Source organism: Carassius auratus, chromosome 35 (assembly GCF_003368295.1).
Source record: "Carassius auratus strain Wakin chromosome 35, ASM336829v1, whole genome shotgun sequence".
In the NCBI taxonomy this organism is placed as follows: Eukaryota; Metazoa; Chordata; class Actinopteri; order Cypriniformes; family Cyprinidae; genus Carassius; species Carassius auratus.
In genome coordinates, this window is record NC_039277.1 from 13,549,635 (window position 1) to 13,577,506 (window position 27,872).

Here is a 27,872-nt window from a genome sequence, read left to right on the forward strand (position 1 = left end):
TAGCTGACAATAATAATAAATAAATAAACATTATAGGCACAAATACAAATGTACTTTTAGAAATTGTTTTTGAAAAATATGGTGTTATTGGCAAGCTTAAATTAAAACTTCTATGAAAACTTGCTTGATATTCCTTTAAAATAATGTTTAAGTATATCTTTTAAGTATATTTTACTAAGCAAATAGCATAATCTACATATGATTTACAGATTATTTTAATAAATATCAAACATTTCAATTCAATTGTGCATTATAGCTGACACCTACATGAACAATTACAGTTGTTTTTATGACTATAGGTCATTCTCCTCAAATGCTACTGACGTTAGAAAAGTGTATACCAATATCGCATGGAACTTTAGAGACGGTCCCTAAATTTGATACTCGTCCAACGTCAAGCCAACTTGTCTGTTTTTTTTTTTTTTTTTTTTTTTTTTCCGCTGGATTGGATTCATCCATCAATTATGAACATTCAGCCGCAAACATGAGGTGCGAGCGGTCGGGAGCGCGGATGGGAGAATGGAGGAATTTTTTTTTTTTTTTGGAGCGACTGGGATGGTGGTGCCCCCTTCAGGGAGTTGGTGCCCTAGGCAGATTGAGTCAGTTCGGGAGTTCGGAGCGGGATCGCGAATCATTTGAGTCAGTTCGGGAGTTCGGAGCGGGTTCGCGAATCATTTGAGTCAATTTGGGGATCGCAAATAATTTGAATCAGTTCGGGAGTTCGGAGCGGATTCGCGGATCATTTGAATCAATGCGAGAGTTCGGAGCGGGATCGCGAATCATTTGAGTCAGTAATGGGGATCGCGAATCATTTGAGTCAGTTCGGGAGTTCGGAGCGGGTTCGCGAATCATTTGAGTCAATTTGGGGATCGCAAATAATTTGAATCAGTTCGGGAGTTCGGAGCGGATTCGCGGATCATTTGAATCAATGCGAGAGTTCGGAGCGGGATCGCGAATCATTTGAGTCAGTTATGGGGATCGCGAATCATTTGAGTCAGTTCGGGAGTTCGGAGCGGGTTCGCGAATCATGTGAGTCAGTTTGGGGATAGCAAATCATTTGAATCAGTTTGGGAGTTCGGAGCGGCTTCGCGGATCATTTGAGTCAGTTCGGGGATCACAAATCATTTGAATCAGTTCGGGAGTTCGGAGCGGCTTCGCGGATCATTTGAATCAATTCAAGAGTTCGAAGCGGGTTCGCGAATCATTTGAGTCAGTTTGGGGATCGCAAATCATTTGAATCAGTTCGGGAGTTCGGAGCGGCTTCGCGGATCATTTGAGTCAGTTTGGGGATCGCAAATCATTTGAATCAGTTCGGGAGTTCGGAGCGGCTTCGCGGATCATTTGAATCAATTCAAGAGTTCGAAGCGGGTTCGCGAATCATTTGAGTCAGTTCGGGAGTCCGGAGCGGGTTCGCGAATCATTTGAATTAGATCGGGAGTTCGGAGCGGGATCATGCATCATAAAATTTCAAATTGGCCATAACCTTTAATCCGTTGCTGCCAACTGGCTTGGCAGCAGGGGTGGCAAGGCTTAATTTTAAGCCCCTTTCGGTGCACATCTGAGCAGTTTAAACCACTGAAGAAAAATCCCTTCTAATAAAAGCTCGTTTTCAACAGGTTCACTCATGTTCATCTGTAAAACGGACAAATATCAAGGGCTAAAAACGAACTCTGGCCTCATGTAAGGTTAATTAAAAAGCTTTGTAACCTTGCATATGTAAATAAGAAGACAAACCTTTATTCAGTTGTGTGCATTTCAATTTTTTATTACGCCATCAGTGCAAATAAACACCAAAGAAAGAACAAAAGAAAACTGAAAGGCTCCAGTCATCACAGGAGTATATGAAATTTTTTTTTTCACAATGCAGAGCTACAACATTGCAGAGTGACTCTAAATTAAAATCAAAGCAATGTCGTTTTTAGTGTTTTATTTATTTATTTATTACCAAGAACAAACAAAACCATTCAGAAAAGATATGCACGTATTTCCTCAGGTTTGAACAGTCTTGGACTGCATTTGCAGACAGATTATGGTTTCAGTACCCATCTCTCCACATAAAAACATCTATTTTAAGACTTGACATTTCCCCATAATACAGGGACTCCCCATGCGTGTGCATGCTACAGGCAGCAAAGAGCCTCAGATAGAGCAGTAGATGTGAACAAAGATTATCGTTAGCACAACACAAGACATGCAAAAAAGTGTCATCATCCAGTACCAATATTTACATTATAACAGTTTTTTTTAATGTACAATGCAAGACGTTAAAAACAATTTTTTTTTTCTTGAACAATACAAAATAGTCATCTTGAAAGCAATATGTACATAAATGTATCTAATTGTCAAAACATGAACCGTACATAGAATATGGAATAAAATCTGCAATTTTCTTGTTGGATAATGTTTAAGACTTGATGTGATTAAGTGATGTGAAGAGTGATGTGCCTTTATATGAAAAAACAAAAGATTCAGACTGAATTCCAATCCCTTCTCACAGTAGAGCATATGATTCTCACAGTATCCTGAAACATTTAAATTCCAGAAATATCATAATTACCTATCATGGCTTTGGTGGACAAACTGTATCATCTCTTTCAATATTCAACTTCTTGTCGACACTGTAAATATGTGAATGCTTCATACAGGATATTTAGATAAGATACAAAACAAATTATACAAAATTGTAAAAAGACATTTAATTGGATAAAAATATGACACTCAGGTTTGTTCTGTTTTTTTTTAAAGTTCATGCCATTATCACCACATAACAGCTATAGTTTCATTCCTGATAAAATAAAGCACTGTAAATCTAAGCTACGATTATAGAACATTCCAGTAAATCACGATCGCATGTGAAAACCCTCTTGACCTCAGGTAGCTTTCCAAGAAAGATACCCGATACATTATACCGATGTTTCATTAAATTCCGCTGTAAGAAAATATACTTTATAACTGGACATTTCAATGCCACAAATCCTATGTTGTGCTTGGACTATACAGTTTTCTTTGCCTCAATAAAATGGAAGGGGTTCTGATTTGGCTGTAGATTAATATAGTGTGAAATTAACAGTAACATCAATAATACACTTACAGTAATGGGATGTTCTTCATAAATGTTTCAGTTGTGGAAAAAGGAAAAGCTTTTTGTGGTGGACATTTTACATAGTATGGGAAAAAGAAGTTAGCTCCGCATACATTCATAAAAAAAAAAACAACAACATTCCAATATGTGCATACAAAATAATTATGTCATGGAGAATCATATCATTAATAAAAATAACAAATCAAAATGTACAACTGAAATAATTGAAAAGCCAAATGTTTTAAACTGAATTATCATGTTCCATGGTTAGATTTATTCAGTTTCTGCTTCAAAACGAAAAAAAAAAAAAATGACCATAAACACAATTCTTAAGCTTCTCTCTGTCTTTGGCAGTTCATATCTACCATTTTTCCACGAAGCAGTTCAGGCTCTGTTTTCTCTAGCTGTGAGTCTGTCTGTGGACTGGAGAGTTTATCCTGTGCTCATAATCAATACGCGGCTCCACTTTTGCACCCATGACATGGTGGGCGGGCTCCATCTGATCCTGCATCTCAGGTCTGAGCTGACCGTTTCCCCTCTGAAGCATGTAGTAAAGAATCGGATTAGACCTGGTTAAAGGGGGTGAGTCTGGACTGGATCTCTCCTCTCTGCTAAAAGTTTCTCCATGGAATCCCTCAGGTTCATTTTTAACAGGTATAGGACTGGCTTTGGGAGAGCCCTCATCCCAAACTAGCGACCCCCCAGTGGTATCAACAGAAGCAGGTGCTGTCTTTGGATTTGTATTGAGATAACAGGGGTACCACGGTAAGTTCGACAACTCCTGAGGGAAACTAGACTGGGTTAAGCTTCCATTTGCTGCAGAGTTTGCCTGAGGGATGAAGGGACTTGGGGTCCCTCTGGGTTGGGATAGCTCTTTCAGACAGTTTTCTGACAGGAGGAGTTGCTTAAGAACATTGAAGCCTTGGCTTTCTCTGGAGAGAGGGGTTTTACTCCTAGGACTTCCTATTAACACTTCTTCTTTTGGTTTTACCAGCCCTCTACCATTCAACTCAGGTGTTCCAGACACCAGATTGTCACTAATGATATCTCGAGATGTTTGACAGAGTTTATTACTTAGGTGCTCTGCTAGCTCAATGCAGAGTTTTCTTTTTTTAGGAACAGGGCTCTGAAAATGCACTGGCTCCTCTTTAATGGAGTTCCTGAGGAGCCTGGTATGTGGGTTTGAATGATAGGTAGCAGTCTGCTGTTTCAAAAGCTGGCTGAGAAGTTTAGATTTAGCAGCGGTTTCTGTAGGACATAGTTCAGATTTTGTATCCAGTGCTTCAGCAGCGGGTGAGTGTCGTGATGATCGTCTCTGATGGTATACCCCATCATCGGAGCTATTGGATGAAAGATTTTCCTCTACTGGCTCGGTTTTGATTTTAAGGCCTGGAGAAAGTCTATTTGAGCTGTCACAGTTGACAGAGCCCATCTGAGGTTTCTCCAATCCCCCCGAGGTTACTTCCAAGACTCTATGCCCACTGGTTCTTTCCTTCTGTGAAGCTGTTCCCAGCAGAAGCTGCAGCACAGTGCGCTTCTCGAGAAGGTTTTCTATAGGTGTTGATGTAGAGGGTGATCGCTTACATTTGTGAGCTGGGAGAGCAGGTGGGGAACCTCCATCCAGCATGGAGTGTCTGTTCCGCTTGTGTGGAACAACAAGTCGATCCAAGAGGGCCTTCTGCTTGTCAAGCTCAAGTTCTGGGCTTTGCCTTCTGCTTGTCGGCTTGTGAGAGTGTAGAGGAGGGGGAGAAGGGGACAAGTTGTTTATACCACTCTGGGCCAGATTCTGTAGTAGCTTGCTGGCACTAAAAGGAGGCTCCAGCATCTTTTCACTTGAGTGAGGTTTAGACTTACACAGATCTAAGGGACTGGACTGGGCATGGGGTGAAGGGAAGGAGTATGAAGGGGAGATCGAGCTGTAGGTAGCTGTTTGGGGGTCCAGAGGACTCCACGTTCTGCTGTCCTCAGGTGTGCCAATCAGTTTAAGCGGGCCTGCAGTCAAGCTGCTGATTATTGCGTCAGGCCGCAAACTAGGATGATCTGAACTTTTGTTTACCTTCTCGCTATTTCTGCGGTCCAGCAGTAACTGCATTAGAGTGACCTTATCATGGGATTTCATGTCCGGGCTGGTATCCAAATCTGTGGCCCCAAGGACCTTCGGCACAGAAGATCCCAGCTTCCATTTGTTTATGTGAGACTCTGTGAGCTTATCCACAGAGGGGGTTAAGGAAGAGCAGGCCTCTGAGTTTTGGCTAGGCGCTCTGCTTTTCATGGAGAGGTCGATGGGGGAACAGCTGGAGAAGCTCTCAGCATCACTGCTGTCTTTGGTCAGGCTGTTATCCTGGTTGGAGTACTCGCTGTCAGACTGCAGGGAGGAGGCCCGGCTCGGGAGGATGCCATTGTCATCCTCCAGGTGTCCATTCCTGGTGAGCTGCTGCTGGGAGTTGTGATTGTTCAAAAGTAGAAGCAACAGGTTGCTGCAGTTTTGAGGTGTTCGACCATGTCTGTCGAAGGGCCGTCTTTCTTTGGGGGTTCTCTTGGAGGGAGAGGAAAGGGAAGGGCTTTTTTTGCTGGAGTTTACCTCTGGTGGGGGGAGTGTTCCGTTTTGAACATTTAAGGAGCTTAGCATGTCTAGGGCAGTTGTTGGCTGCCCCGTGCTGGGAGGCCTCTTATCCTGCGTTTGTTGAGTAGCCATGGCAGCTAGCCTCTCGCTGGCTGACCGGCTGGTTAATTGTGCTTTTATGGCCTGCTCTCTGGAGTACTGCTGAAGATGAGCCTCACTGGACAGCAATAAGGCCAGCTGACTGCAGGCGACACTGGGCTTGGGTGAAGGGGCCGGACTGGACCTAGTCCATACCATATTGGCAACAGCCTTGAGTCGCTCTGTACAGGACATGGATTCAGAGCTAGTGGGCTGGGCAGAACTTTGAGAAGAATGAGGAGAATCAGAGCTTCGGTTCTGGTTGCTCTGACGACAATAAGGCACAGTGTTATGGTTGTGTTGCTTGCTTTTCCTCATGAGGCTTTTTAGGCGGCCTGACGCGGTGCTGTAACTCTGGTAGGTTTCCTTATCAGCAGGAGCACTTTCTCTGCTGTCCCTGTTGAGCGGTTTGTGGCTTTGAGAAATGTGCTGTGACAAGTTGACACTCTGCAGCCGAGAGCTGAAAGACTGCAGCAGAGAAGCCAGCAAGGTGCTCTCCCCCTGGCCAGAGCCATCCAGGCCTCCTTTATAGTGCTCCTTTCTCTGTCCATTCACTTCCACTACAGTGCCTGTTCGTTTCTGGCTGTCATCTTCACTCCATGTTCCTGAGCGAAGCAGCCTGGCTTTTTTAAGGTGCTGTGAGGCAGCACTAGGTGGGCTACCCTTGTCTGGCGAGGGGGAGCCATGGTTAGGAAGCTGGAACACCCTAGTCACCCTGTTGGCATTCTCTTCATTGTTGTGGACCGGTTCTGATCTCCGTGTAGCAGTGGCAGCAGGTCCAGTGGTGACCGGATGCATTAGCAAACCTTCCAGATATGTTAAAGCAGCAGAATCCTGGTGAGTTTCAGGGACAGACTCCACCCCATGAGTCATGTTCAACAGTAGGATGCCCTGATGTGATATTTTACAGCTAATGAAAATGTCTTAAGATCTGTGCCATAAGTGAATAGAGCAGAGAACTCCAGCAGTACTTTTGATTTTGTTTCTTTTCAGTCAAAGAGCTTTACATACATGACCAGTGGGCATTTTTGTAATGTCAAGCACGAAAACCCAGCTGGCATTACGGTGCGTTTTATGAGTAAATCCACACTGCTTTAAAATATGTTATAAGAACAGTAAGAGGAATTAAGTTTCTCTGTCATAATGAACCATAAGCTGTTTGGGAGATCTTCTGGGAGGAAACAAAAGGCTCAGTGATATCGGTTTGCTCTTCTGATCTCAGATGTCGCCACACAGGAACCTACAGCACAAGAAAAAAAAACACTAGATGAGTGACAGGCATCAACATCCCAGCATCATCAAAACAACCACTCAAACTTTCTTTGAGGTCTCTGTCAAAACCAATTAGCACAAAACGAATTAAATAAAAAATAAAACTTCAGAGTGAACAAAAAAACTTCTGTTTGACAAACACTTTATAGGGACTCCAGCAACTGTCAATCAAACTGCTCTGACACCCAGCTGAGATTCCTCTTAAAGGCCTCGAAATATTGGCTCTCATGTGTAAAGAAGGTCTTTAAACATCCATTATTTCTTATTTTGCTGAACATTTATGATAATTATCAGTTCACAGATTAAAGGACAGTCAATGGGCATCTTAAGGTTTCTTAAATCATGGGCAGTGTTGTTGGTTCATACCATAAACATCCAAAATAAAGATATGTGCTTAAACTTTGTTAGTATGATGAACAACTTCTTGTTTGCTATGCTTAAGCATTTTTAAATGACCATTAAAATGTAATTCACAAAATGTTGCAATGATTTAATTCACTTGCAGCATTTAATACTGCTCTCTTTCACATGTGTGCAAATACAAAGTTATATTATGGCAGAAAAACAGTTGAAAAACTAGTACAATAAGACTACATCATAAATAAAACAGATATGACAGTCTCCCTGGCATAACAGGATTAAAGAAGTGAATACCAATTCAAAAAAGGTTGTCAGCAGCCCCTCACGCTCAGGCCAGTAGTTGCTCGGCAGGGCTGGCAGGTGTAGAGGGACACACATGGCACACCTGCCAGACCGCTCCTCCAGAGTCACGGCATCAGATAACATGACAGCACCGCTGGCTGCTCGCTCGACGGGTCTGAACCCTGTCAGAATTGCTTTCATAAACACTCCCGACTTCCTACTGTCAGGGCCGCCACCACAAAGGTTAATTAATACAGGATTCCAGCTCCCCTAAAGCAGTGCTCAGCTGCCAGAGAACATCTTACCCTCCATGTCCTGCCCCTTCAGCAACAGAGTAACATGTTACAGCAGTTTGCTGAGGAGATAAGCTCGACCTTGAGCTGGGGATGCTGTTACAACAATTCAACAGCTCGCTCACGCCTGGAATATCCTGAATGTGTCGTAGTAACTTAAGATCCTTAAGATGACGTGACAGGAAAATCTTGTGAGAAGCAGCACAAGGTCAGATGCATTTAAATTTGATGCAAACTGCATTAAGTTGCAGAGGTCAGGTGCAACAGGTTATGACTGCATGGACGGCAAGGAGGAAAACAAATTTATTAACTAAGTCAGTCTCAGTTACATGAACAGGGCCATCTGATGTCTCCCGCTAATCTAAATGGGCCAGATTAAGATTTGTTTCCCACCAAAGGAGGTGCTGCTACCCCACAATCTCAAAACAATTTGGACCGACAGAGAAAGAAGACAAAAAGACCGGCTGAAAAAGTGGACCATAAAAACAATATAGTAAACGTATCATTCAAGACAAATCAATACTTATTGACTTCTCGTCAATGAAAACAAAAGAAAAACATTAAGGGATAGTTCATCCAAATATGAAAATTCTGTCATCATTTACTCACACTGATGTCACTCTAAACCTATATGACTTACTTTCTTCAGAGTTTCAATCCGGAAATTAAAGTCATTTAGGTCCAAAACAATAGGAGTCCAACAAGTAAGACTTATATGAATACTTATAATTTAAGTCTTATTTCCTGAGAGTCTATTTTGGGAGGAAGCAGGCATACATGGGACAGGAATACAGGTTTAAGGTCCGATCTCACAGAATACCCTCCATTTGCCCCTTGCCTCACACGACCCTTCTGCACAAGAAATACAAAATAAGTGATAATCCATTATATCTCTGACAATGTCAAACATTCACTAGCCAGTGGTCAAGGGAACAACGGCAGATAGGAAGCTTTATCATGGCAGGGTGTCTTTCTTTGCTCACCCAGACGCCACAAGCAGGAAGGTCAAACCATCATCAGTGGCTGAGAGGCAATTTCCCTTGAGGAGCTGAACAAAAAAAAAAAAGGCCTTAACTACGAAACGCCAGACTTCTTGACACAAATGTCAGGGATTTTATATGAAAAGCCAATCCGGCGATGCTCACATGTGGGGTATGGAATTAAATGGAATTCAACCAGTCCCACAAAGTACCCTAACAAAAGAAAAAGGTTAATGAATGATCCCCATTATAAGGAGCCTTAATCCATTTGCACCATTTAAAATGCATGATTAAAAATAGGATGAGCCGCAGGAACTGCGCTGCAAGTCAAGGTCAAGTACGCCTGAGTCTTGGTGCACCCAACAGCTGAAGTCCATGCAAAGCGCTCAGTGTTAATAAAAAGTGACAACCCAGTCCTTGCTGTGCATATCACTAATATCTGACACCAGACTGGCAGACGCTTCCCTGGCATTAAAGGTAAGCCAAGGTTAAAGAAATTTTAAAGGAAAGGGAGCCGTGTGAATCACTTTTCATCATGTTATCGTAGGCAGCTGGTGTTCAGCCAGGCTACGGGAGCTAACTCAGACACACAGGACAGAGTTTGTAAATCCAATATGGCTCAAGAAGATTAAATAAGAGGACCGACGTGCCACCTAAACAAACACGACTTTAATGGCCACGACTCCACACCAGTGAACTTTTGCTTTTTTGTAGTACAGTGCAAAGAGCAAATAAACAGCTGCTGCAATGCCATGGAGCTCTGCAAACGGAGTCTGCTATAAATCTAAAACCAAGCAAATCAGAACAAACAAACTTAAAACAAACAGAAAAAAAGAAAGAAAAACAGAAGTAGAAGACTAGGACAGCACAAAAAAAAATTGCATGTGTTTATCATGCGCATCTCGCCAGTAAAGCTGGTTCTGTGATTTGTAATAATTTATCGTGCAGCCCTATAGAAGACACACAAAAAATGGCATAGTACATTAATATAATCAAAAAAATAAACAGCTAGAAATGACATTCAAAATGGAGATTGTATAAATAATGTATTAATTAAAAAATGCACTTTAACAATGAAAAGACAAAGTACCTGGGTTCCTCCTCTTGGCATATCATTTCAACTGGCAATAATGCTGGTAAAACATGCCAAAGAAATGCCACCCGAGCGTGATTACAGCATCTCATTCACTCTCCTCTCTTATCACGGGCTGTAGAGCATGCACTCTCTCCTGCTACTCACAGAAAACACTTTTGACTCCACTTGCAAATTCCTCCATATCTACTCACCCACTGTCTTCTTAAATCACAACACCGGCAGTTCCAAATCGATCTTACTCTGCTCCTCCTACTACTACACCACAGATCCTGCTACACCTCGAAGCTTTGAATTGATTTGGGCATTCCAACAAGTTGTTGAATTGGAATTTGAATTGCAAATGATAGGAAGTGGAATTTGCTGAATAGCAATTCAAAGAAATTGTAAATGGAAGAGGTCTTCCATTTTGTTCCAAACATGGCCTTTAAACTGTCAAGTTTTCCCCAAATGTTCTTGACAAACATTTTTATTTATTTTTTGCTGTTGAAAATTTAGTTTTATTTTTTGCAAAGGTTTTTAACTCTACTATTCAAATTTAAATTTCGCTTTTAGTTCAAATTTAAACATCAGTCCTAGTTCAAATTCAGATTTCAGTTCTAGGTCAAAGTCAAGTTGGAATACTGTACTAAATGAGGTGCAACTCTCATGCATTCAGGTTCATTCCTCAGCAAAAGTGTTTAGCACAGATATGAATTCCCATGTTACTGCTGTCTTACTTCAAAAGGTCACCTAGACCGATGAGTCAATTTAAAGCACACACAAAAGCACAAACAATCTATCCCTCTGAAGAAAACACCTTTAACAACCTCTAGAAATCTCCACTTGAACAAAGCCCTCAGGACAACAGGAGCAATCTTTACACTTGCTAGAACTACGTAAAACAACAGTGTCCCGACTATAAGCTTCATTTTTAATGACGGCTAATGAGAGCAGCCCTCCGTTACGGAGGCGACGGGAGCGTCTTCTCTGCAGATCTCGGGAGGCTCAGACAGGTGAAGTGTGGTAATCAATTTGCTCTACCGGCAGGACTCCTCAGCAGAATGCTAATAAATCTCTCTCTCTTCGCACGCTCACACATACAAAATAATCCCAGTCACGCTCTCACACATTCACTCAAACACACATCTTTCCTTGGCTGGAGGGAATGAGAAAACAGCTGGGCTGATTACTGTGGTCTTCAAGGCTGTGCGTGAGCGTCAGAGTACAGATGATATGATCATTCCACTCAACACTTCGGGGGAAATTAGGTCAAAGTCATACCTGTAGTACAACAACCCCCGCTGCACGGCCCCCGTTTGAACACAAACACATGAAGGTGGACACATTTACAGTCAGGAATGTACAAAACAGAAACCAAACACACACCTGCAGCTGCCACACACAGCTACAGATGCGTCTGGGGTAAACAGAAAGAAACACGTGAACAGCCACGCATATAAACACTCAAGGGGAAAGGTATGTCAGAGGAGAAAAACAATTCATTTTTATTTAGGGATGGATATGAATCTTTAAAACCCCACCTCCCAGAATCACTCTTTCTGTATGAAAAAAAGAAAAAAGAAAATTTGTCATCATCCCAAATTCACACCTGGCTCACAGCATTTCCCTGATCTCATTCCTGCCTTCTTTTCCCATCCTCTTTTTATAATCAAAACAATAAAAGTGTCATAAATCATGCTGCTTTTATAATTAAAATAAAGGCTGTTTGGAATTCAATCATTACATAACCCTGATAATCAAATCCCTGATAGAAATGGACACAGATTTTTTAAAGCTTTTTATAGGTCCACTACAATTAAAAACTTCAAAAAACCATTCAAAAAAATGGTTAGTACCATTTTTACTAGTACTATTTTAATACTTTTATTTCATCATGCATATACTTTTCTTTCCAATAAATGAAAGAATAAATAAATAGTAAGACATGCTAGGCCATGTCTCTTATCAATATGAAAATGAAATGATGAAAGAAAATGAATGGCAGAAGAAGAAACAGGATGTGAAATGTTGACTTGATGTGCTGAGCTGGATTCAAAATCACATCACCACATGAGCTTTAATGTGTGAGAGTGTGTAACAGATAGGGCACGGCTAGCCACTGTGCTGTTAGTCCCCTCTGCACTGCGGTCAACAGGTAAGCGCTACAGTAAAGCCACCAGCAGGAATAATTCACTTTTTACTCATAGTGTGTCATTAATCGCCTCTAACAAGAGGACACAACCTCACCTTGGCAGTTTAACACACAGCTGGAGAGTAGAAAGAGAAGCTGCACAGGAACACACAGGAAAATGCCATCCTCTATGAACTGACATGTGAAGACAGCCAGGAGCTATAAAACTAGAGTGAAAACCTCAAAACCAATGAACAGAAAAAACAGGCTGTCGGAGCGTTGCAATGTCTGCGCCCTTGACACACTGACACTGTCATGTGACACTCTGTCATCCGCCACCTGGCTGAACCCCATCTCACTTCCTCCTCATGGTAACCCAACGGCATTGAACTACATCGCAACGACATCACAACTACTCCAACGGAAGCAAGAGAGGGTCACCGTGTCCTCATCTGTAATCCTCTGCCATTCTTCAGCAGCCCGGCTGGAGGAGGCGGCACCTACCACAAGGGAAGAATGCCCAATTAGGCAGCTGTCACGCAAGGCAGAGGATCCAAACTCATCCCTGTCGAACTGGAGAGCAGCTGTGGGTGCCAATTACAGCGAAACATTAACCACTTTGGTTCCAGGAAAAGGCAAGTGCCTGGGCAACACATGATGTTCGACGCTTCCAGGTTTCTAGTCTGTGGGCACTGGAACCTGATTACAGGCATTCCCTGTTCATCCCGAACCAGTCACCAAGACCAACACCTTCTCTGAAAAATACCCAACATGAACGGGGCTGATCCAATCATATATCAATATATAACAGGGGCTAAAAGGTTATTTTACATAATTTAGCAAAAATGCTAATCTAATATGAGAGAGATATATATAAGCTCCTTATATCAATATTTACTTACTCATTTGCTCATTCATCATTTCATCATTGAAAACTCTGAAATTAGGCAAAATAGTACAGTCCAATAATATATTGATATATAATAGGGACTACAAGGCTATTTAATAAAACGATTTAACTACAATTTATTGGAAAAACTTATTTTTTAAATGTTTTTTTAAATATTAAAAATGATATGTATCATATAAATGTTTTTTGTTGTATTTCACATTTAAATGTAACTGTTTCGTGAAATGTAACTGCTTTTTAAATACATTTCAATTTTTGTGTTCTGTTAGATGTTTTATGTTCTGTTTATTTCCAGGTTTAAATGTGAAAAAAAACACATTTTCAACTAATCCTTATAGCAGTACTTATTTTTTTTCGCGTTCATATATTTTCCTCAATTAAGGAAAAAAAAACAATTGTGTAAATTAGTAACAACTCTGCTTTTCTTAGTTTGGCCAAAGACATAAGGTGATCCAAAAGTGACATGAAATGGCAAAAACATACTTCGGATTTTATCCGTACTTTACAAGCACCACCTGATTTGGGTAACCACATGTACTTGTAAGCGCAGGTCACACATGGCGATTAACTTGGTTGTGCACTTATAAGTTGTTCCATAAGGTGGCAACAGTGGTCCAGGCCGTTGTTTCACAGTAGAAAAGAAAACAACCACCACCACAACAAATAGCGGAGACTGCAACAACAACAGCCATCCGCATTGAGAGGGTTAAAAGATAGCAGCATATTTATAATGAATCTCTCTCTAGATTGCATGTGTTAACCACCTGCATTCACATACACCTCAAATGAACTATACTAACTGAACCACAGTTTCACTTCCACACACATGCTGTGGTTTCGATTATGATACTGTTAATCACTGTGATGCATTAAATCAGGATTTCTGTATCATAATACATATATCGTGAGGTATTTTGTGGTACCTAACACTAATGTGGAGGACCGGAGGGCCAAATCATCCATTTACTTCCTCTTCAAACTTTCTCTGCCAAAAGAGCGACAGTAATGTACCATTTCCATGTTTAAATCAGATCTTCACAGGCCTGGGGCCTCCATAATCTCCCTACTGTTAATTAAATGACGAGGGAGCGTAGGCGAGCTGAGAGGAGAGAGGGACAAAGCTGCTGGGTCTCCTGCCACAGCAAGACTCATTAATATTAAAGATTTATGCTCATCCCCTGCCACATTCCTGTGCTATGTGTGGCTGTTTGGGTTTGTGTATTTTAGGACAATGCATTGCAATGCAACTAGATGATCGCTCTCAGTAGTGTGTCAGGGAGCACAGAAACTGTTGACAAATTTGTTCTGATTGTATAATTTATCATCTCAAACACATCTGTTTTGAGTAAGATGGAAAGTAATCTGCAACTGTGAAATGAAATGAGCCGGACGCCAGCCGGTGGAAGATTTACAACAGAGAGAATCCGAAATCATGACAGTGGTTATTTATCATTTGGTCTCCATGGTTTCTCGGTTTAATCGAAAAGTCGCGAAACTGTGATAACGGACGCTTGAGGGACAGATTAGATTAGCATAGATACCTCAAGCACACAACCGCTGCTCTTTCTCGAAGTCAACATCAGGTCAAACAGGGTTCACTCTAAAATTAAGAGATTCGAGTTCTAAGAAAAACTACTCGGACTTATTCAGAACATATGACTTACTTCTGTGGAACACCAATTGAGAAATGTGAAATGATATACTGATCAATAAACTGAAGCTTTCAAACTTCAAAAGGGACTAAATAGCATCATATAGGTAGCTCGTACATTTGTACAAATGCTATAATTAAAGTGCTCTGAAGACACACACAATTGCTCTATGAAAAGTACAAAATTAAGGCTGGTATTCACTGACTATCATCCGATACATTAGGCTGTTAACCTCTCTAACTGGATTATTGAGCCAATTTGAACGGTCCCATTTGTAATGGATTCATTCACAGCAGTTCTGTGAATTGGATCAAAAGATTCAGAAAGAAATACAGCTCAAAGAATGATTCATTCATGAATCCGATAATGCTACTTTTATTAGGAACTCTTATGAACATGGCAAGGCCGTTTATCACACAAAAGCAATTGTTCGCTTTAAGAACACCAGAAATACAATGCACAAGTCAAATGAACCGCATTTATTTATTTATATATTTGCATGTTTCATATTAGAGCTTGACAACCTTTAATTCTTATTCGGAGAAGTCATTAACTTATTGTTTAAATCAGAAATGCCCAAACCAGAGCCTGGGATGACCTTTGATTTGAGCTATGCCACATCAACGAGAGGGAGAAAAAAAACCCCATGCAATTAAATGCAATTTTAACGGAATACATATATTAAAAAGTTTGGCACCTGCAATGCTAATATTAATAAAAAAATATGTATATATATAAAGCATTAGTATGATCCCTACCTACAGTCCAAACTACTTAAACAGCAGTGACGTAAAATGGGAATTTTACACTAAGCTTATGTGTGACCGCAGGGCACTAGGGCAGTGAGAATGCAGACTTGACAGAGGTTTAACTGTTAAATCACCACAAATAAAAATGGATGCACGAGTTAAAAGCATGAGAGGAAGCAGTTAACATGCCCGTTTGAATGGCTAAGATACATTAAAATCTCTCCCACTCCATATCAGCCCCATTTTAAAACCGAACACACTTTTACTGGATGCACCGGAATATGTGGCACAACAGATTAGTTTCAAAGCATCTGAGGATAAATGAAGGCAGCCCTTGACTGGTGCCTCAACGCAGCCACAATATTCGTGTGGGTAAACGAAGGATTCTACAGTGCCCCTGATTCCCCCCGCTCCCCACTTTTCCTGTTGTGGCTGAGAGTCACAGGGTGAGCGCATGTGACCTTGAGATGCATCACTGGCACAGTCAGGGCTGCCTTGCCTGCAGGCGTCCTTGAACTGGATCTGCAAGACAAAAACCTTCACACTGCCAGATAGACATCTCAAATCCCCAGCCCCCTCACCCCAAACGTCTCTCTCTCTTTTCAATCTGCGTGCCTGTTATCTCCTCCCCAGCGGGGGAAGTCTTATCTGAATGCTGGATCTTTAACCTTAACACTGAACTCCGACAGAGGCAGAATTTCAAAATGTCTCACTGGTGTATTTTTAACCTTCTTTCAGATTGTTTGTCTCAGTTTCATGGGATTAGATGACTCTCCACGGCATTTGAGACACTAGCCAGGCTGACTTGGAACACAAGGGTTTTTTCTACTTGACGTTCCCAGAAGCCCCCCAACAAACTCTGAGATGTCATCCACCACTAAGCTTTCATCGAATTGCAGGTTATAATCATCTTGAGTTCTACATGAGTGGATTTGTAATGAAACTAAAAGTGTCCTAGCATGTTGGCATCCACAAAAGGCTTCTTACAGGAATATTCTGGGTTCATTACAGGTTAAGCTCATTTGAAAGCATTTGTGGTAGAACACAGATTTTTAGGAAAAAAATTTTTCCTAGGGTTTTAGGAAATATGTTTTAAATATGAAAAAAGTTTTAAATTCAATATAACATGAACAAAAATGTATTTTAACATGCATATTATTTACATCTTTTGGCTAGAATTTGAATAATTATATAGATCAACACTTTTGCTTCAGTTGTAAATGTATCACTATAACCTATAGCTTTTTTCTTATGTTATTTAAGAAAAGTAGAGAAGATGATTTTATTTTTATTGTTTTATTTTTAGGGGGTAATCAGTATTGCTATTCCTAACTAAAACTATTAAAAATGTTTCTGTTAACTGAAATAAAGCTGAAAAGAAATACACATATTAGATGAAAACTTAAATGAAAATTTGAAATATTGCCTTAGCATTTAACTAAAATAAAATATGCTTACTGTAGAAGTTGAATTACTAATATTACTAACAGTGAGAAAATATAAATTAAAGCTAAAAAGAAAAATATGAAAAAATATGAAAATGACAACCCCCCCACCACAAAAAAAATACAAAAAATGTAAATAAAACTGAAAATATAAAATAAAAGCCAATTCAGAATATTAATAAATACTATAATAGTATATAAATAATACTATAATAACAACACAGGTGGTATTCAACATTATGCAATAAGTGCGGTCAAATCAGCCTGTTTTGGAACTGGGTATATTCCTTTAAATAGCTAAACCAGTCCTTGGTGAAAATGCATGTTTTGCTGCTGAACATTGCGCTTCTGCTGGTCCACCAGCGAGATCTGCTTTCTGGTATGTGTCATTTCACTCCTCTTCTCCCCATCACTTCAAATCACTATCATAAAAGTGCAAAACAGGAGAGCATGAAGCGCCTTTTATCATCATGCAAATGCAGTGCCCTTGGTTGCACAAAGTTCATCACTTTAAACAAATATTTGGACTGTCCTCTGTACATTGACACCGAGGTGGGGGAAGAGGGGAGAAATGTCATGTTTAAACACTAACCCTGCCTCGCTCGCAGCTAACAGGAACACAACGTGCACATGCATCCCACTGCCTTCCCGGGAACGTGTGGATCGTGTCCTTCGCTGGAGACACTGCAGTGCCTTGCCGACATGCCAACTGACCTTTCCTGACTGTAACGTTATCGAATGTCATAAGTGATCCTGCTGGAAACCATCTGCCATGGACTCCTCTGACAGCACGCAGGAGTCCGAGACGTCACTGCTCTCCTCACCTTCGCTGGAGTTCATCAGATTACCACGGGAACACCCACCTGGCCCTGTTTGGGATGTGATCCGCGAGCAACACGATACACTCAATTAGATCAAAGGTCATTCATGCCAAGGCATCAGTCCGTGGGCTATTATATCAGACTCAGAGTAGGGAAGTGTGCATTGAAGCAATATGTCATGAGAGACATTATAGTGATTATACCACGGTTTAACAGTGCTGAGCCTGGCAACATATACATGATAAAAGACACTTACTACAGATATTGACAATGGAATGCATATATATAACCCTAACACACACACACACACACACACACACACAAACTTGGAAAATAAATCTTAACTACACTGATTTTTTTAAAAACAATTCTCACTCAGAAATTGCTAGAAAACTTCACAAATAATTACAAAGAAGCAGCAACTAACACATTGAATTAAACATTAAATTAATAAGTAGAAATAAGAAGATAGAAGTATCTTCTTTTAAAAAGTACTCCAATAATCTTTTAAAACATAAAACATTATAATAACAATTATACATATAAAGCAGCTAACAAGATCTGTCTTCAGCTAGATACAAGATATTAAGAATAAAATCATGTTTAAATCAAATAATTTCTGTCAATTCAATTCGGTGTTATAATTGCTCCCGAAATGGATAAAATTAAATCCTGTACTGTATGTAACTGTATTCACGTTAACTTTTAACCAACAACCTAGTATATAACAAATAATTAGTTCATGTTCAAAGTTTTTTTAAACTTTGCACTGTCTATAAACTATAAAAACCAGACATAAAAAAACAACAACAGCCAAACATGTTTTTTTTTTTTTTTTTGTCAAACATTTCTCACAAAGTTGAAGGAAAAAGGCAGTTCTTTCTTACAGAGTCATTTCTGGAGTAATGTGTCATTACTCTGAAACTACTATTGAGGTTGTTGCATTTGACATGTTTTACAGTTGCCCCCTACACTTCCAGTGCAAGCCGACCTGCTTTCCATTACTCACAGCACTCATGATAAGAACGGAATCTCAAATACTGAAACTCTGGGTCAGGTCAAAGTCTCCCTGTGCCTGTTAGATGCAGAACAGTTCACCTAAATCAAATATTGAACTTTCTCTCAGCATGCTGAAGGATCCGTTGACCTTTTACGTTCCACAAAAACAACAATCTGTCATAAAAGGCCACAACCACTGGGATCTGTGTCCAAGAGTGTAATGATGATGCAGTGAATCTCCCATGACTCTTGGCTTTCACCAGTGTGGCGCTACTGATGTCATCTTAATTACCCTGTGCCATGGAAAAAAAACCTTGACCAGTGAGAGAATGATAATAAATAATACAAGTAAATGGTAAAACTTTATTTTAAGGTGTCCTTGTTATATGTTACATGTACTTACTATTATAATAACAATTAGTTACAGGAAAGTAACCCTAAGACAAACCCTAATCCTAACCATATAGTAAATACATGTAGTTAATTAATATTACTCCGTACTTAAATTAATAATTTAGGGTTGGGCCAACAGATGATGCTATCATCCACCGCCGATGGCTGATAGACATCACGATATATATATATTTTAATTCCACGTGATTAGAGTGATGACTGTATTTAGCCGTGATGCATGTACAGTATGCATAGCCACTGTCCCTGAAACTGTAACTGAGACTATGTTGTTGTTTTTTTGTTTCTTTTGTCCCAGTGGAGGCAATAGGTGTGAAGGCCCTGAGAGATTGCAGACCTCCATGGACAGGTTTGGGCGTATAATATATGCTTCATTTGCAGCTTTCTCTACTGTTCGACAAGCCGTTCACAAGACACTGCCCCTGCCACTGACCCACTTCTGTGTGTGTGTCTGCATCTGGTGACAGCCCCTGCACCCCATCTGACTGACTGCAGCACCGCAACCCTCGGCCTCCCTGAACTGTGAGAAAATAGGTCACCATGGCCCACTTCTCTTTCTTTTTTTCCTCTCAAAGAGAGTGTATGAAGACTGCTGCAGAGTCTGATCAGGCAGCTCAGCAAAGAGAGAGAAAACAGTAACACTGGAGAAAGTCTACAGTAGGTTTATTAACCCCAGTATTCAGAGAGTATGTGCTCCTTACATCAGTAACATACGAGGGCCTTATCAGATGCTTTCATTAAACATGGATGAAAAAAAAGATAAAATAACACTGGAAAATCATTTGTAACAAATAAAATAAGTAAAAAGAAAAAATATATATTATAAATAAATAAATGTGTATATGTATATATATATATATATATATATATATATATATATATATATATATATATATATATATATATATATATATATATATATTATATATGTGTGTGTGTGTATATATATTTATTTAGTAATATATAAATTATGTACTTTATTATATCATATGAAAACAATATTGTTCTTGCTCTATTTGAGATATATACATTTTGCCAGTATTTTATGAAATACAAGAAAATATAAAATTGCTAAATATCAAATAAATATATAAAATGAAAACATATTTTATAAAAAATATTATACATACTAAAATAAATATTTTTATTTTATACCACATCTCACTGGAAGAACTTGGAGAGTTGTTGGGCTGACAGTGGTGTGGAAGTCTTGTCTCATTACTGTAAGGCGAGAACATACTTTCAAACACATACATATGAATAGATATCGATCAGGCTCACAATGACAACAACCCAAGCTCGAGTTTGCTTGTCTCTGACACAAACAAACAGTTCTGCCAGTTTTAAATTCAACAACCTAAACACATCTCATAAAAACCTGTAATCATATTAAATGTGCAAAATTGCTCAAAATTGCTCAAAATGTTAATGTTTATCCTCCATTAACAAATATTAGCCTTTTCTGCTAATGCCCTCCAAAAATAAAAAATAAAAATACTGGCCTGCCTAATATTTTGATCCATTATCACCTCAAAAGACAAATGCTGCCCATAAGAAACAATCTATGAAATCACATTACATCATTCAGCACACATTCACAAACAAATCTAAAGGACAACAACAAGCAGCTGATTCAAACTGATCACTCACATTTATTAAACCTGTTTAATTGTATTTAGGGCAAGCCAAACCTTAATATAACCAACAAGGGCAGCCTTGGACACAGAGACAGGTGGCTTAAAGAAAAGATCTGCTCTATTTGAGCCGTCTGGCCTTTGCGGACGAATCAGCCATGTAAACGTACTTACACAAGCAGAGCGTAAGCACGTGTAAACATCGACCACAGGTCAGCGGCCACAGGTGAACCAGCGTCTACATGACCCTCATCCAGGCTCAGGACAGACACACAAATATCCAGCATTAGCTGAATAATACTCAATTCTGGCTTCAGCTCAAGGTCCACTGAAGCAGAACTGATTTTGTTATAACCGGATGAAAAATACCAGCTCTCCACAGCAGCTTTGTGAAAAAGGCAAACTTTGCAGATCACAGTGCGCTGGGAGTACACAAACCTTATACCATGCAGCAGCAAAAATGCTGATCGAGTCGGGAAGTTCAATACATTTCGGAAAATGGTATTATGTTCTAATAGGTACTTTAAATATTTCAAATAAATAATTATATTAAAAAATGTATTATAATTATATATAATTAATTATAGTTATATTTATTATTTAACTTTAGATTAATAATGTGTGTGTCCATATATTTCTGGGGGTTTTAAAATGTTAAAATTATAATAAGTTTTAATAATAATAATAATTAAATTTTATTTAAAAAACTATAGAATTATAACCACATTTAACATCAAACTAAAAACTTTATATCTTACATCATACTTTGAAACGACTATTTAGTTGAAATGGCAATTCCTTTGACAATAAAACATTTAAATATTATAATATAAATATTTAAATATTATCATTAATTATTACTATTAATGATAATATTACTGTTAGAAACAACTACTACTAAAATACATTTTATTTATGTAACGCCTTTCAGATACTCAGTGGCAATTTAAATAAATAAATATATATATATATATATATATATATATATATATATATATAAAATTTCCAGACTTGCAGGCTTACGTAGCATGTTGCATAAACAACTGAATTATGTCTAACAATATTTCTTTCCACCACACCAGACTAAAACAAGGCAAAGTCTTGTATCAATATTCATCATGCACAGCGGTGAAACACTTTTGAAATCATAATGTGAATGAAGAAACGCTCACCCACACCTCCAGTCAAGTGAGACACGTAAGCCCTGCACAAGGTGTCACATGACAGAATCCTGTTTTAGACAGTTACTTAAAAGCTTTCAGGTCAAATCAGTCAGGTCAAGGTCAGAGCGTTGCGCTGCACTAATGCCAGGAAAACAGGCACTGCCTCCATAAGCCCCAAGCGGTCTGCTAGGACACAAGGACGTCAGTCCAAGGGCATCTCCCGAACTACTGAAAGAGATGTGCTCAAACTCAGCTGATCAACAGCCCGTGCCTGATTGGGATGTGTAGAGCGTGAACGTGAATGCACAGGGATTGCAATTCACATGGAGAACGTCTTAGTTTAATACAAAAATGCAACACTTTCCACTTGTGTCTACTACTTGTGGCAGGAGTGCATACAAACAGCAGTCTATAAAATATATATCCCAGCATGCCTTGCTGCATGAAGCATGAGAGTACTTTGAGAGCAGGGGCATGCAGTGTGAATCTTTCAACACTTTCACCGCTGGCTGTGCATGAGGGATGGATAGCTACACGCCGCATCTAGTGACTGCCGAGGTGTCCCTTGTTGCCTGGCAACAGCTCAGCTCATTTTAACCCCTTAAGTAAGTCTTTAAGTGATTCAGCAGTCTGAGGCCAGTGACAGGTGGGCTGCTCCGAAAGTGACAGGACTTTATTACTTTACAGTGTTTTAGTGTGCAGCTCGGTACTCAAAAATACAAGGAGAGGTTAATCTGCTCCACCGTGTTTGACCCCTGACCTCTGCGTGAAATGAGTCTTAGCAGAAACAGCCCATATGACAAAGGCCCCATGACACCAACAGAAGCAGGAAGCTATTAGTCTAAAGCTGCGATAAATACAAAGACCTGGTTTACACCTGGTATTGACATCCATCTCAAGGGATCCCATCACAAGCAGTCGCTGCTTATGCCAGTCACTACTATTCTGTCGAGGGATGTTAGCATGTGATTTAAAAAAAAAATTCACCCACAAATGACAATATTGCCTTCATTTATTCAACCTCATGTTGCTCCAAATAGTTTGATAGATCGATAGATAAATAGAGTAAAAGGTTCCAATATTTACCTGAGAATTATAGTACAAGATAATTTTAGTACTAGACAACAATAACAATATTGCTAAAAACCGTTAAGACCTTACTAGATGTCTCAAAGCCACTTTCTTTTAAATTAAGAAAACGATGTCCATGTAAATGAGTAAAAGGCAGCTGAAATTAAATATTGACCAGTATTACACCAATTCTAGGTGTCCAGAGTCCAGCTTTTATTGTAAAACTATGACCTGGCTCAGGCCCTCAGTTTGCTTACAAACTAAAGAGTATTAAAATCGTTCAACCACAAGCACCAGTCTTCATAACCCACACATCCATTTTTAATTTATAAATTCTGAAAACTCCTCTTTATTTAATTGCTTGGACCTGTGCAGTCTGAAAGCTTTTAGATGACAGAAATAATGAAGCCGTGTTCATTCCTGTCGCTGGCTCTGTCAATGACGTACAGATGCCCTGATTGCAGATCATTCTGCGAGTGTTCATCTCTTCAGCATTACTGCAGGATTTGTGTCCTTCTCAGGGCTTTGAAGGTTTCTGAAAGGACAGGCCACTAATACGGTGTGAAGGACAGCTTGGCACGCTGCGGCCTTGGACTGCGAAATCTGCATGTATTCATCTCGCGGCTCAAAGAGACGAGAACGACTTAAGCCTTACAACTCCAGAATGACTGGAAAGGACTGGCATTTCACTTAGCACAGCATAAACTGCTTAAAATAAAACACCATTAGTAACATCCTCAAGGAGCAGTAAAATCTTCCTGAACCCAATTGCCAGGATTCCTTGACCTCCAGGTCCATCTCGCCTCAGGACATAAGGGCTGATACAAAAATAGAGTTAGAGGCAGTTAGAGGTTAGCTGGGTAATTATATTAAACTAACTTGCGTCTTATACAAGTTGTTGATATCATTTTTCTCAGGTTCAGCATTTGCACGTTTTAGAGGCGCTTACAGATGACCTACATGCTTTTCATCCACTGTTCTTTGCATAATGTTCATGGTTAGCTGCTAAATGGTAACAAGCCCAAATTAACATTTAGTTACAGACAGATTTAGATGGCATCTGCAATTTTTTTTTACCACATTTAGAGTTAAATGTGTTAAAGAGTGTAGTATACTGCATAAACTTAATTTACTGGCCCCTTATCTAACTATGCCAAAATATGTATACAAAATGCATAAGGGGACATGAAGTCTACAGACTGAATTGTCCAAAAATGCATTGGCTGGTCAGTTGGTATATGTGTTGAGGTCATTGATGTTTGTTCGAATGTGTGGTGGTAATTTATCAGAGTTGCATCTCCCAGCAAACCTCCACCGCAAATTCAGCAAACTATAAATTGTTTACAGTAAATCAATCAGCAAAAATCAATCCATCGCTATAAATGAAAGCCCTGCCTCTGTCTCAAGGCTGAGGGGAGAAGAATTCAGCTGCCTGAGCCAGACAACAGTCTTCATCACTTCTTTTGGTGTACAAGACCTCTTGCATAATCAGCATCAGTTCCTGGTGATTTCCAGGCCACCTATTATGATATACCCTGTATAAAACAAGATTCATTGCACGAGAAATAAACACGCAACCACTATGTCCCTGAGCTGTCAACTGACCTGTTAATGAGTGTAAAGCGCCCGTGGCTTCTATGGATTTATGACACGTTACACCATGCAAGTTTATGTCGCACTAGCTAAAACCATGTGCTTCAGTATTCCTGTGAAGAATACTTCCTGATAATTACTTTGATAAAAGTAAAACAACATAAAAAGCCAGAAGGCGAAACTGAATGTTGAGGTCGATGTTTAGGATACTATTTTAAGATGATGACGACCCAGCATGGTTGTAACCGCTTTGTGTTCATTGTATTGACATTCCCTCTGAGAAATTAGGTTGCCATGTGTTCATTTTAATTTCTCTTGCAAAGATAACATCATTACAAGTCAGTATCAAGCTTTACGAAGTCAGATAACATGTCACATAGTGCTGTCAGCCTGACTCTATCCCATCTCTTCAAATGTCTCCAAATAATCTCCATTGCAACAAATTATTTTGCAGATGCACTGTAGATCTAACAGACAAATGTCCGATTCTTAAAATAAATGTCTGATGACGAGACTAATGAAGATGCACGTTTTCTCTTGTTGGGGATATGGGAATTGCAGAAAATGAATGGATCCTGTACTAAAATGAAATCTACAACAGATTTCTCAATCCTGTCCGGACTTCTTCAAAATACATGCACATGCTCTTTGGACAGACTATGACAAACACTTGTCAGTAACTGAACCAAAGAAAGCCATCTGAACCAACACTGAACATAAACTATGATCTCTAACACCTTTAAACTGAAACCCTTGACCTCCCAATTTTATTGGCTGAAGCCACAGGAAACCTTATGAAAACTAGGCTATAAACAATGTAAAATCCAAAACGTGTGTCAGGTAAGATCTTGAAGAGATTAACCTAGAGTATTAATGACTCTTATGACTATTAATGGCTCCTAATAATAGCAAACAGCATTAAATAACTTTCTGGCAAGCACTAATAAAAACCAAGACAGAATATGTATATATGTATATATATATATAGAGTACAGGGAAAAGTACAGATTACAAGAGAAAACCAAATGTAAGGATTCTTATACTGTGTTACATATTATACAATTATAAAATATAATAAATTATACGGCTTGGAAACAGAAATATAAATAACTAGTTAATTACCCGTGTATGAAGAATAATCCAGCAGATAAAAGAAGCGTAAACTCGCACTGACTGTAACAGAGAAACAAAATGGAAACTAAATGACAGGAGCGACCACTGCGATCCACACAGCATGCGTTCTGGCGTCTTTGGTCTCGCTGTAACGTTTATAAGACCGTGTCAAGTTAAAAAACTGTTCGACTTTTAACCACGGCGTCCTGTTTATGAACCTAAGATTGAACGCGTCCCGTGTCTCACATTCCGTTTTTCCTTCAGCACCTCCTAGGACCACAATAAACACAGAGCAAACATCAGAGTCATATGCAGCGGAGCGGACTCTTTCCAGCTGCTGGGCGGGCATCGAGTGGTCTGGACACATACCTGAATCCGCTATCCGAGCTTGAGCGTTTCCTGGGCGCAGACGTGCGCCGTGACCCGGGCCAAATGGAAGTAGAGTCCAAAAACTCGCCGTGCGCTGTCGAGTCTGAGTCTGAACTGTATATTCTCGGAATCCCCGACAACTCCGCAACGTTCACACTCCTCCTCTTGCTCCTGCTCTCTCTTGCCCTCCCTCCCTGACTAAGCGAATGAGCGAGCGCAGTTTAAAGCTACAGGAGACGCTTTGTGTGTACGTACGTGCGTGCGCGCGCGCACAGCGAGACGTGCTTTAACTCACCTCTCACCTTTAATAATCTGGAGTAATCTGAGGAAAACAGGAGACTTTGTGGCTTCAGATATATAGTATTTATAAGAGAAAAAAATGATAAAAATTTGTATTGCAACTTATTTGACAGAATAAAACAAACAAAACAATAAAGCCATGTCACAAGACCAAAAGTGTAATTGCATGGAATCTAACCGTTCTAATATTCAGTCTAACTGCATGTATAATAAGAAATAATACATTGTTTAGACTTGAAATTGTCCACTGAGGTTAAATGTTGCTTTTTTTCTCCAATCTTATAGCATTTCACCATGAATCCGCTTTTCTTTTTCCAAATGTGATTCAACTAAAAGTTCCTGGATCCCAGAAACACGCCCGAACAGCAATTTCAGTACTACCTCACCAAGATGACCTTTGAACTTAGAGGACCTTTCATCTTTGAACTCTGACCTCACATGCCACATGAATGGAGGTACAATATCCGCCCTTCATTCCTTCACCATCTCGAGCCGGTAAACTGTGCTCCAAAACTTTTCACATAACCATGGTTCACGGAACTTTGAACTTTGACCTCAGAATAGAGACGCATGTGTGTTTAAGTATGTTTTTGATTCAGTCATACTGTACATTGGCCTCCATCCTAAACGTATTCTTTACGGACTACATCATCTCCCCTTCAGCCTGTTGATAATCATCTTTAATGCATCACAAGTATTTTACAGATTTTGGAACGTGTACTGGCAGGTTTTGCATTCAGAGTAAACATACAGTATATTTATTAGGTCTTCTGATTAGTTTTTTCATCTGTTTTTTACATGAATACAAAACCTATTTAAGCATTTAAACCCTATGAAAAAAAAGTCACAAATTAGATTACTGTATCTCCATTATTTCTCCCTAACAGCATGAGAAGGAATGGAGAGCAGCTGGATATTTTGCTTAAAGTCTCCTTGGAAGAAACCGTAATCCCAAAATGTTTCCTTTTTTTGTGCACCAAAAGCAGCATATTAGAATGATTTCTGAAGGGTCATGTGACACTAAAGACTGGAGTGATGGCTTCTGAAAATCCTGCTTCACCATCAGAAATAAATTACATTTTATATTATATTAAAAAAGGATAAAAGTGTAGTGTAAGTCTCCTAAAATCCTTCCAAAACCAAACTATGTATAGGTTTAGCCTCTAATAAATAATATTATCCACCAATTGTCACAAACAAGTGTCTCAGACTGAATGATAAATGACTTTATATTCAACATTCTCACTCACTGTCATTGAACTGGGGATTTGCATCTCTGGCAGGTTTATTCTCTGGTTCCACAGGTCCAGCAGATCGCTCAGGGCATCTGAACTCAAGACGCCTGACTGTCTCAAGGGGAAGAGACCGCTGTATCAGAGGATATTAACCTTTGACCTCTTTGGCCCTACCCATGCATTAAACTGTGTATCTGGTGGCCAGAGAAGAAGAGAGACCAGCAAGAGCAA

At 39.6% G+C, this 27,872-nt stretch overlaps 1 protein-coding gene across 8 annotated transcripts; it reads right to left on the reverse strand.

Annotated features, from left to right (window-relative positions):
* Nucleotides 1–1,744: 1,744 nt before the first annotated feature.
* On the reverse strand, nucleotides 1,745–26,311 carry LOC113054499 (nuclear receptor-interacting protein 1-like). 8 transcript variants are annotated; one of them, XM_026220096.1, is made up of 6 exons: nucleotides 26,107–26,311; nucleotides 25,747–26,007; nucleotides 9,136–9,183; nucleotides 8,974–9,038; nucleotides 8,768–8,842; nucleotides 1,745–7,023 (listed from the first exon to the last, which is right to left on the reverse strand). In XM_026220096.1, exon 6 carries the CDS (start codon nucleotides 6,654–6,656, stop codon nucleotides 3,483–3,485), a length of 3,174 nt encoding a protein of 1,057 aa, XP_026075881.1. In that variant the 5' UTR covers nucleotides 6,657–7,023; nucleotides 8,768–8,842; nucleotides 8,974–9,038; nucleotides 9,136–9,183; nucleotides 25,747–26,007; nucleotides 26,107–26,311; the 3' UTR covers nucleotides 1,745–3,482. The 8 variants fall into 8 exon arrangements, with proteins under 8 accessions (XP_026075881.1, XP_026075879.1, XP_026075880.1 ...); XM_026220094.1 differs by lacking the exon at nucleotides 25,747–26,007; XM_026220095.1 differs by having other exon boundaries at nucleotides 8,768–9,038.
* Between the last annotated feature and the right edge of the window lie 1,561 nt (nucleotides 26,312–27,872).